The 12,250-nt window shown below is 50.1% G+C and overlaps 1 protein-coding gene across 1 annotated transcript in view; it reads left to right on the top strand.

The window, feature by feature from the left end:
- Positions 1 to 11,989, top strand: part of LOC126212677 (uncharacterized) — a 93,351-nt gene extending 81,362 nt beyond the window's left edge. Inside the window, exons 6-7 of the mRNA XM_049940096.1 lie at positions 11,587 to 11,705; positions 11,850 to 11,989. Of these exons, the coding sequence (XP_049796053.1) occupies positions 11,587 to 11,705; positions 11,850 to 11,989 (259 nt within the window). The remainder of the gene's footprint in view (positions 1 to 11,586; positions 11,706 to 11,849) is intronic.
- The last annotated feature ends 261 nt before the right edge of the window (positions 11,990 to 12,250 follow it).

Here is a 12,250-nt window from a genome sequence, read left to right as displayed (position 1 = left end):
TGCACCCCAGATCTCCGCAGAATCGTCTGAGCCTCTGGTTTAAGCCTTCCACTCGGCTCCAAACCAGAGGACCGCGATTGGTTCTGGGAACGATACTACAAATAGTTAGCTCAGATTCCACCCCGCGAGCGAGGCTTTCCACCTTCAACTCCGCCAACCACCTGTATGAACTGAGGATGACCTCTGAACGCAGACGGCAGGAGTCATTGGTGCCGACATGAGCAACAATTTGCAATCGGGTGCACCCAATGCTCTCTATCGCCGCAGGCAGGGCCTCCTCCACATCTCGGATGACACCCCCCGGAAAGCAGACAGAGTGAACACTGGCCTTCTTCCCCGACCTTTCCGCTATTTCTGTAAGGGGCTCCATTACCCGCCTAACGTTGGAGCTCCCAATACCTAATAAACCCTTCCCCCTGTGTGCTGAAGGAGCAGCCACATGTCCACTCACAGGCAGAGCGGGCGATGCCACACGGCCAGCCTCCACATTTACCCTCCGCCTGGTGCGCCGCGAACGCCGCGGAACCCGCCACTCCCCTTGGGGAGAGGGTGGCCCAACCGCGCCCGGTACCCGCGAGGATGTCTCGACAGCAGGGACAGTGGGTGAAGCATGTGTAACACCTGGGGTGTACCTTGCGACGCACCAGACTCCCCACTGCCGCTACACTCAGAGGCAGCAGCCTGAAGACGGCTGACCGCGGCCATCAACACGCTCAGCTGTTCGCGGACAGTGGCCAGCTCCCCCTGCGTCCGTACACAGCAGTCACACATCCTATCCGTCCTAAGAAATCAATTTACTGTAGAGAGTTAACCAACTTTTAACTAGACTGCTAATTCACTAAAGGCCGCTGATAGTTGACTTAACTGTGGTTACTAGACGCTTCTTGTAGAAAACAATGAAAAAAGCCCTACCTGTCTAAGGACTGTATTCAAAACACTAGCACTGCTGGCACTATGGCTGACTGAAGGGACTCTTGAGATCAGTTACTGCCCTGAATGGTGATTACAAAATTAATGGTGCACGTTCTTGCCTGGAGAGTGAAAATGACAATGCGTGAGGTGACTGGCCCGTATCGAATTACGGTGGGTAGAGGCAGATAAAGTATTCAAACTGTCCGTGAATATAGCGACATGGTAGCTGCGGCACATGTTGTCACGTTCGAGTGCGCCGTAATGTCGCTCGATTTCGGGAATGCTTTCGACAGGGTGAGTCACCAGTGCCTTCTTGAAACAATTACCGTACTGGATTTTCTGCAATATTTTGTCCAGGTAATTGGTATAATGTTGAAGAACAGCAGTTTGCAAATCATGATCAGTGAGTGGTCAGCTAACGAGGCAGCTCGCACTCAAGAGGTGTGTGCGGCGAGAAGTGGTCCTGTGTGGAGGGCCTCGTTCGCCACTGCCGCTGAGGCCCTGCTAGCCGCTCTGCAGAAACAACTACGAGGGCTGCACGCATGCACACACACACATACATACCGCCAGAATATCGTGTGTTGGGCGTACACGGGTGATGTGCATGTAGTGATCGTTGGCGACAGTGACTGGGAGAAGACACTGCAGGTCATCAGCAAATCCGAACTTGCATCAGGTGCGAAGCCGAGCAACATTAAATCACACGTGGAATATCTCTGCAAAACACGGGAGACCTTCCCCCCAGGGGGTCCACAACTCTTTTGTGGACACGTGCGTAGCGAGCACGGGACCCCGAGCTAATGTGGCCCTCCTTCCTTTCCGGGCTGCATACCTTCCCTTTCCGCATCCTTCCCCGTCCCTCATCTTCGCCCCCCCCCCCCCCGTCGCATCTGGCTCTTTCCTTCCTTTTCTCCCCCTCTGGGAGTATGGTATGTGCCTACGTCCGGAGACGGACGCTCGAAACTGTTCCGAATTCCTTGCTTTCTACACTTGCAAGTCCATGTCCTTCCTCTGTCCTTCTCTTTTCCTTCCCTCTTCTCTTTGCCCTTTTCTCCGCTGCGGCGTTTGAGACCCCTCTTCTTTCCTTTCCCTTTCTTTTTTCCTCCCTGTGCGTGTCTGAAGGCCGACCCACGCACTTCCATGCGTAGCCGGTGACGTGGTAACGCGTAATTCCCCGCCCCAGGTAGACGGGTAGGACACGTACGTACCCCCTGGTAACGGCCAGGCCCAGGGAGGGGTGATTACCCGAGCTGATACCTTCCGAAAGTGCCGATTGGTCCCTCCGTCCGTTTGTCGGGAGGTGTGACCTGAGGTGTGAATAATCACCTAAGGCGGGGGTGCCCTCAGTGAGGGCCCCCACAAGGGAGGAGCGCGCCATCGGAGACGCCGGTAATCATGGGGGATTCTTCCGCAATGGCTTCCTCACCTTCCACTACGTCTGCTCACAAACGTAAGTGCACTGAGTCTCAGCCACAGACAGTTCTTCCATCGTTGCCACAGTTCTTTGTTCTTTCTCGGTCTGACGAAGGTCACGACTTCTCCACGGTCAACCCTTTCATTATTCAGAAAGGTGTCGACGCAATTGCAGGTCCTGTAAAGTCTTGTTCCAGATTACGGAATGGCACCCTGTTGTTAGAAACAAACAGTGCCCTCCAGGCACAAAAATTGCTGCGTGCTTCTCTGCTCCACACCTTCCCTGTCCGGGTGGAACCACACCGTACCTTAAATTCCTCGCGTGGAGTCGTTTATACACGCTCCCTCGATGGATTGTCTGACGAAGAAATTCAGCACTACCTGTCTGACCAGGGCGTAACGGCTGTTCATAGAGTTACGAAAAGGGTTGACACGAACATCATTCCAACCCGCACTGTCTTCTTGACATTTGACAAAGTTCAACTCCCATCGAAAATCAAAGCAGGCTATGAGATCATTTCCGTTCGCCCTTACGTCCCAAACCCTACGCGTTGCTATCGATGTCAGCGGTTCAATCACACCAGCCAGTCCTGTTCCAATCCGGCCAAATGTGTTACGTGCGGCAAGGATGCCCATGAGGGTGCTTGTCCACCACCATCCCCTCGCTGCATCAACTGTATGGGTCACCACGCTGCTTCCTCTCGAGATTGCCCCGTTTTTAAGGACGAAAAGCTCATCCAGGAAATAAGAGTGAAAGAAAAGGTGTCGACCTTTGCTGCTCGAAAATTATTCGCCAGTCGACAGCCCACTGTGCCTCAGACAGGCAAATACAGCACTGTCCTTGCTTCTCCTCGGCCAACAAAGGAGGCGGCCACGCAGACTTGCGACCTCACCTTTAGTGCCACGGTCGTCAGATCGGCCAGCGCAAAGATCGCCCGTTCAACCTCGCCACTTTCGCCTGCCCACTCTATGGCTCACCCTTCGTCGAGTTCTGCTAAATCTCGAGCCCAAAAGTCAGACACCAAGTCTTCGAGAAAAGAGCATACTCGTGACGAGTTTTTACGTACTGCAACTTCACCACCATCAGTTCCTCCTTCATCTAAACATCATACTTCCAAGAAGGCTACAAAAAAAACCAGTTCCTCTCCTCCGCCAAGGCGTGTCCCATCTACAGCGCCACCTGGCGGAAATCGCCCTCGGCCATCTTCTGTGTCGCCGAGGCGCACTGCTGGTGGCCAGTCAACTGGCCGATCGCTGGTGGCAGGAGCTGCTCCTGACCAACCTATGGATCAGGATCTTCTGCCTTCGGCTGAATGCCATTCCATGCTGTCGGTCACAAGCTCTGAGCAGTCGTTGAGTTGACAGCACCCTTGGTCACAATCCTCCATTTTCTGTTCACCCTATGTCCATTATCCACTGGAATATCCGCGGCATTCGAGCCAATCGGGATGAATTGTCGATCCTCTTACGATCCTACTCGCCGGTCATCTTCTGTCTTCAGGAAACAAAGCTGCGTCCCCATGACCGCTTTGTTCTCCCTCATTTTCAGTCCGTCCGATATGACCTCCCCTCTGTTGAAGGCACTCCAGCCCATGGAGGGCTCATGATTCTTCTCCATGATATTCTCCATTATCACCCTATCCCCTTAAACAGTTCCTTCCAAGCTGTCGCCGTCCGTCTTTCCCTTTCCGGATACACGTTCTCTCTTTGTACTGTATACATTCCATCGTCCACACCAATGGCACGAGCTGATCTCCTTCATCTTCTTGGTCAGCTTCCACCCCCCTATTTGCTGGGTGGGGACTTCAATGCCCACCACCCGCTTTGGGGATCTCCACATCCTTGTCCACGTGGCTCCCTCTTGCTAGACGTCTTCCACCAAGCGGATCTAGTTTGCCTCAACACTGGGGTCCCCACATTTTTGTCTGCCTCCACGACAAATTTATCTCATTTGGACCTTGCGATTGGTACTGTTCCGCTAGCTCGGCGCTTCGAATGGTTCGCCCTTGATGATACACACTCGAGTGACCACTTTTCCTGTGTCCTTAGACTGCAGCCTCAACTGCCATATATGCGCCCGCGACGCTGGAAGTTTGCCCAAGCCGATTGGACACTTTTTTCGTGTCTAGCGACATTCGATGACCGTCGCTTTCCCAGCGTCGACGATGAGGTCACACATATTACCGACGTTATTCTTACAGCTGCGGAACGTTCAATACCACGCACCTCCGAATTGCCCCGGCGCCCCCCAGTTCCTTGGTGGAACGAGGCATCCCGTGACGCAATACGTGAGCGGCGATGTGCTCTTCGCATTTTCCGCCACCATCCTACTTTGGCCAACTGTATCCGCTATAAGCAGCTCCGTGCGCGATGCCGTCGCGTCATCCGCGATAGCAAGAAGGCAAGCTGGAAATTCTTTATTAGCTCATTTAACACCTTCACTCCCTCCTCGGAAGTTTGGAGTCGGCTTCGACGGTTCTCAGGCGCGTCTAGTTTCTCCCCGGTCTCTGGGCTCACTGTCGCGCATGATACCTTAGTGGACCCCGTCGCAATTTCTAACTCATTGGGTCAGCACTTTGCTGAGATTTCGAGCTCTTCCAATTACCCGCCAGCGTTTCTCCCGAAGAAACGTGCAGCGGAAGTGCGACCTCTTGCTTTCTCCTCTCAAAATCGCGAAAGTTATAATACTGTTTTCTCCATGCGGGAACTCCAACATGCCCTCTCTTCTTCTCGCTCCTCCGCCCCAGGACCGGATGATATCCACGTCCAAATGTTGCTGCATTTATCAACCCATAGTCTGCGTTACTTCCTTCGCCTTTATAATCGAATTTGGACCGACAGTACTTTTCCCAGACGATGGCGGGAAGCTATCGTCGTTCCCGTTCCGAAACTTGGAAAGGACAAACGTCTCCCCTCTAGCTATCGCCCCATTTCTCTCACGAGTAGTGTCTGTAAGGTTTTGGAGCGTATGGTGAATTACCGTTTAGCTTGGTGGCTGGAATCCCGCAGTCTTTTAACACCTGCCCAATGCGGCTTCCGAAAGCATCGTTCTGCAGTTGACCTTCTTGTTGCTCTCTCCACTTATATCATGAACAATTTTCTCCGGAAACGCCAAACGGTAGCAATATTTTTTGATCTGGAGAGAGCATACGATACCTGTTGGAGGACAGGCATCCCCCGCACACTGTTCTCTTTTTCTTCGCGAATTTATGGCAGAGCGCACATTTAGGGTGCGGGTGAACACTACTCTCTCCCGTACTTTCTCCCAAGAAAACGGGGTACCCCAGGGCTCTGTGCTGAGTGTTGTACTGTTTGCCATCGCTATAAATCCAATTATGGATTGTCTCCTTCCTGATGTCTCGGGCTCCCTCTTTGTGGACGATTTTGCGATCTACTACAGCTCTCAACGGACCAGCCTTCTTGAACGACGTCTTCAAGGATGTCTCGATCGCCGCCACTTTTGGAGCATCGAAACCGGCTTCCGTTTCTCTCCCAGTAAGACCGTTTGTGTTAATTTTTGGCGACGAAAGGAGTTTCTTCCGCCCTCCTTACATCTAGGTCCTGTCAACCTTCCGTTTTCAGACATCGCTAAATTTATGGGTCTTATGTTTGACAGAAAACTATGCTGGTCCTCCCAGGTTTCCTATCTTTCGGCTCGCTGTCTGCGATCGCTTAACACCCTCCGTGTCCTGAATGGTACCTCCTGGGGAGCGGACCGAGTGGTCCTTCTCCGCCTCTATCGCGCCTTAGTGCGCTCGAAATTGGATTATGGAAGCATAGTGTACTCCTCTGCTCGGCCGTCTATTCTTCGGCGTCTCGACTCTATCCACCACCGTGGATTACGTTTAGCGTCTGGAGCTTTTTACACTAGCCCTGTGGAAAGCCTTTATGCTGAGACTGCTGAACCTCCGCTGTCCAATCGGCGAGCAGTCCTTCTGAGTCGTTATGCTAGCCATCTGTCTTCCATGCCTGCTAATCCAGCCCATGACCTTTTTTTCGACGCCTCCTTTGATGTAGGGTATGCAGGCCGCTCCTCCTCCCTACTACCCCCGGGAGTCCGCTTCCGTCAACTGCTCCATTCTCTTTCCTTCCGCTTTCCTAAAACCTTCTTGACAACTTGGGGTACAGCACCGCCTTGGCTCCGTCCCCGGATCTGCCTGCTCCGTGACCTTTGTCGATTTCCCAAGGATGGTACCCCTACACTTGTTTATCGTCGGGCGTTTGCTGCTCTATGTGCACAAATGACGGACGCCACATTTATTTACACCGATGGCTCGAAAACATCGTTACGTGTAGAGAGTGCCTATATTGTTGGCGACACCCCAAATCAATTTCGGCTCCCGACCAGTGTTCGATTTATACTGCGGAGCTTTACGCTGTTCTCCAGGCTGTCCACTACATCTGCCGCCATCAGCGGATACAGTACGTTATCTGCTCAGATTCTCTCAGCTCTCTCCTCAGTCTCCAAGCTCTTTACCCTGTGCACCCTCTGGTCCACAGGATTCAGCACTGTCTGCACTTGCTCCACCTGGGGGGCGTCTCGGTGGCGTTCCTCTGGCTCCCGGGACACGTTGGTATCCGTGGCAATGAGGCGGCCGATATAGCGGCCGAGGCTGCAGTCTCTCTTCCTCGCCAGCTATTCCATCGATTCCTTTCTGCGATTTACGGAGCGTTTTATGTCGTCGTGTTGTTCATTTATGGCACGCGCATTGGTCAACACTTCCCCTTAATAAATTGCGGGAAGTGAAAGCCCTTCCTTGCGCTTGGACCTCTTCCTCCCGAACGCGTCGTTGGGAGGAGGTAATTTTAGCTAGACTCCGGATAGGGCACTGTCTTTTTAGCCATCGACATCTTTTAAGCGGCGATCCTCCCCCACTGTGTCCCCACTGCTCTCAGCTGTGGGCGGTGAGACACCTTTTAATTGAATGCCCCTATTTTAATCCGTTACGCGCCCGTCTACAGCTATCGCCTGATCTATCGTCGATTTTATCAGATGACACGCGCTCAGCCGACCGCGTTCTCCAGTTTATTAGTGCCAGTGAAATGACGTCAGTCATTTGAAGCTTTTTTTGGGGACAACCAACTGCTTTCTGTACTGGATTTTTAAACCTTCCTTCTGCTTTTAGTTTCTCCAATTTTATGACTTTGTTCCCATTGCTGCTGGTTTTCAATATGGGATTTTTACTGTTTCCTAAGTCACGGACCGGGCGCTAATGACCATAGCAGTTTTGCGCCCTAAAACCAAAACAAAACCAAAAAAACGGGAGACCTTAATGTGTCGCCCCATATGGAAATTTTGGGAATCAGCTACAGTTACATATGAATCGTACTACAGCTGCAAACTCTAGGAACATCCTTTGCCAGTCTGCCAGCTAGCGCCAAAGAACATAGTGCGAGAAGACTTGACGATATCCAAAAGGCACACTTTTCAAATATGTACGTGGTTTTTAAAGTCTGTAGCAAAGGTTTTACCCAAACCACGTGAAACAGCAGCAAGATTTCTCTCTGCTCGTGGTAACATTTTCAAGGTAAAGTTGGACACGCTGACTCCAACTGGAAATGGGTCGGGGGGTGGGGGGAGGGGGGGGAGAGAGATCTCTCAGACGTTGGGAGAATATCACAAGCTGTATTCGTGTGTTCCACACACGAGATGCGGAAGAAGACACACACGACCCTGGTGTCTCACTTAGCAGGCGAAATTACTCCCACTGTCTTGAATCCAGCCATAGATGCATGGCTTTTATCATTTTGAACAATTTTTGGTTCAAACTCTGTTACACTCGAACCAAAGTTCGCCCGTCGAATATGGTAAAAGTTAGGAGCATATACGTGCAATTAACGGAAAAGGAATGAGGAAATGTGGCTGTACAAAAGTAGCTGCACTACAGATGGAAGGTCATTTGGATAAACATCAGCACCCCTCACCTACCAACAAGTGTGAAACCTCGGTAGAGGGCAGTAAACAGGAAAGTAGCAACCAGAACGAAACTTCAGGCAGTCCACCTGGGTGGTTCGCCAACACGTGATAATTGGGACCTAATAGCAAGTGAAGAAGACAGGTTTGTGAGCACTGAAGTGGAGTATATCCGGGGACTTATCAGACAAATGTTGGCCACGATAACACCAACATTATTTGCAATACCTTGCCTGACGATTTTTTAATTTTATCAAGGTGACATGTCATTTAGAATAAAGAAATGCTGTAAAGTGGCTAAAAGGACAAACAACGTGTCACCTGCTAATAGAAAGAAACAAAACAAAACGCACGCCGGGCACAAGCGGACAACGGGTCGGCGCGTCTCCTCCACTTCAGCCGCCCTGGGTGTGCATCGCAGAGGCGGAAAACTGCAGGAGAAACTCCGCAAAATTTATGGAAACAGAAATCTACACTAAAATAAGTGGATCAGAAGCACCCTATTTCCTGTTGAAGGCATCTCGGAGGAAAATTTTGTCCTCACAACAAAGGACATGGTACTTCTTAGTACATTTTATTTTACTTTATTCCGTATGCCACAACTTGCTTTAACCAGAAGACGGGACTGCCCTCATTTCTTCTTTTCTGTGTTACATTCATCGTTATGCGAAGCATCCAAAATGGCAGCATGGAGCTTCCAGCAAGTGGATTGCTCGGAGTTAAGAGAAGACCAACATGGCAAAGAAACTTCGCGAAAATTATGCATTGGATCAGGAAGAAGATACTGCGAAATAAATTGGAAAGCCAACCAGAGTGAACTTCGAAGCCGTCGCCCGCAGCTGACAGTTTCAGTGCAGACAGTCTTCTGGATGAAGTATTAAAAATAAAAAAATAAATAACCCACGAAAACAACGGAGTGACTCGGAGACATGTATGGTGGGAGGCGTTGTGGCCAGGCCCCGGAATGGTTAAAAAATTAAATGAAAGAAAAGGGGTTAAGGGCGCGAGTTTCTAGTCTGCACGTAGTGTGTTCGAATCCCGCAACTTACATGAATTTAAATTCGTGATAAAGGTTGCTAGTTAAAAAAAAAAAGTTGAAATGATTGTAGCTACCTATGCTGAAGTTCTGGGTTCGTTTCTTACATCCGGCTGTCATTTTCATCCAACAGAAGTAGCAGCTCTCCCACATCTGGTAGCCTGGAGGAGAGTCGGTACAGGCTGGGCCCTGACAGAGGAGGAAGTCACGCCGGGTCGAAACTCTGTCACCAGTTACCTTTCTTATGCCATTTTTGTTTTATGAATGAGCCAATCGCTGTGCAAGGTCACAGGGGACTTGACTCCATCAGGGCCTGAGATGTAGAAAATATTGGTGGTGCACTCAGATCTCCCACTTCGTCGCGTTTGATCAGTTTGCAATGATGCATTTCCACTGCTTCATTGTTTCCACTTGCCTGAAAAGCTATAAAGACGTTCACAAAAGACATGTCTGTGGGGGTTCGAATCCTGTCATGGCACTTTAAGTTGCAACACATGCACACGAAAATACATGTGAGATATTATGATTTTTAATGCCTTTCTGCGCTTTATCAACAATAATGGTGGGTTCTGGATTCGACACCCTAGCCAGACACGCGGCTTTTCGTCCTATCATGTCAGTTTCAAACATGCCACTCACAGCTACTCGTGAAAGAGGATAGTACAGTAAACGTGTCTATGTAGTCAACAACTGTGTGTCCAGGGTTCGATTCCTAGTCAGCGGGAAATTTTCATAATTGTATTTACAATACAGACATGCGCACATTTCGCTGCTAATGAAGTAAATCATATAACGTCTACGCGTGACTAGAGGTCCGTGTCGATAGGTGTTGGTTTCGAATGCCCATAACACAACACTTTCGTCTCCTGGATTTAGTTTGTCATCTAGTTGCTGGTTAAAAATAATGATTTCTAACGTTTGATTGCGCTCAGTTAACCATGCGATTAAGTGCTGCGTTCGAATCTCCAGGAAACACACAACTTTATGGCAGATCATTTCGAGTTTGAACTTGCACAATCTTTGTTACTTGTGACTGAAACCATACGTGAGATATTTCGTCTTCACTTGCTGGATTGCATTCCCGGATAGTAGCGCAGTAAGGAAACTTTCGTCGTGTCATTTAAAGGAGGATGCTGCTTTCTGAGGCTTCATTTATTACAATAAATTGTAATATGCAAACGTAATGGCTGTGTAATCTCGAATAACACGTTTCCTGGTATTTGCCTTATCGAAGTGTCAGTTTGCATGTAAACTTATAATCACACAGAGCAGTTTTCTCTTGTGGCCTCATGCAGTGAACATTTTGTACAGGCAAAGACTGTACCGAAAACAGAGCAGAGGAACAATGTTATGAGGACTGATTACAAATCAGGCGAAACACAATTCAGATCGTTCCATAAAGTTTCTGGCGTGCAGCCGCATAAATTCAGCCTCTTCTGCTAATATTTCGGCCGGACACCGTCCCGCCATCTCCAGAATGAGCTGTGGTGAGTGACGCTGCCGCACTTCGTCCGTCCTTTTAAACCCGAGGACCGAACCACTGAATTTATGCGGCTGCACGCCAGAAACTTCATGGAACAGTCCTTACGCCGCAAAAACATCAAGGTGGACGACAACTGAGATCGTTCAGATGATTTTGAACATGGCAGTACTTGTTAAATACATGTGCGTATGCTAAGAGGCCATAAAATCTGACGCACAGACAGGTTTTCATGTAGGTGGAGTTGCCAATTTTGTGTTTGTTATATCTGACATGTTTTGAATAAATTGTTGTCTGTGTGTCAGTTTCGGTATTTGGTGAGGCTGTTTCAAGAAAACTGCCGGTAAGTGCAGTGAAATTTTTTTGCCTGCATACCAGGAAAGTGTCTGTATGAAAACCAGTAGATGGGATTCTTCCTGTGTGTGACGTCTGGCAGTGAAGCTGCAGACAGAGACCAGTGTTAGGTGCAAGAAGCCTGTTCTGTAGTGGAGGTGAGCGACTGGTTAGGTGTAGCGTCCCGAGAGCAAAGGAGCTGACTTGCAGGAATGAGTGTGACAAAATGTGGTAGTGAAATTCTCTCAGAGGTTGTATAATGCTATTTGTAATGGACGATGAATGAAGATTTTCTTATGAGGGGGATAGAACAGATGTACTGTAATTTAATACATACACACAATTGCGCACTGTTTTGTACAGTGGAAGGGGGAATACGGTAGGTTTGTTTCAGGACATATTTGTATTCGCAACAGTTGTTTCCTCGTGTGGCGGTTTTCCTCGTTCTGTGTGCTGTGTGTTTGTAGCAGAGAGTGGCAGTTTGTGTGTTTTGTGCAGGAGCCTCTCTGCAGAGGAGAGGGGCAGGAGGCTGGTCCAGGCGGCTGAGGTGGGGGCAGTGGGGCAGCTGAGGGCGCTGATCGCCGCAGGGGCCGACGTGGGGGTGAGGGACGGGTGGAGTGGGTGGACCGCCCTGCACTGTGCAGCGCACAGGGGAGACGTCGAGGCGGCGAGGCTGCTGGTGGGGGCGGGGGCGGCGGTGGACGCCAGGGTTGGCGGTGGGTGGACGCCGCTGCATCTTGCGGCACTCAGTGGCCGCGCAGAAGTAGCGGCTGCGCTGCTCGTCGCGGGGGCCGACAGGGGGGCCACAACTCCTGGTGGGCAGACAGCGCTGGACCTCGCCAGGCAGCGGAACCACGCCAGGCAGCGGAACCACAGGCGGCTGGTGGAGATGCTGTCATGAGGCAGCCCGTCCAGCGAACTCTGTGCAAGAAAACAGGAACTGAAAGAATCTGTAGGAGAGCAATATTCATAATTTTTTAAATAAAGATACAAAAAAGTCATTCCTATTGTGACTCACTAATTTCAGTCCTCCTCGAGTAGCATACATAAGGAACGTTGTAGCAAAAGCCAGACAACGCCAGATAACAGCAAAATAATTCAGGTAACAATGGACAATCCTCCTCTCAACAAAAATGTCTCGAGTAAAACTTCCAGACTAAAC

Source organism: Schistocerca nitens, chromosome 11 (genome assembly GCF_023898315.1).
Source record: "Schistocerca nitens isolate TAMUIC-IGC-003100 chromosome 11, iqSchNite1.1, whole genome shotgun sequence".
NCBI lineage: Eukaryota > Metazoa > Arthropoda > Insecta > Orthoptera > Acrididae > Schistocerca > Schistocerca nitens.
This window is presented reverse-complemented; position numbering and strand designations above follow the sequence as displayed.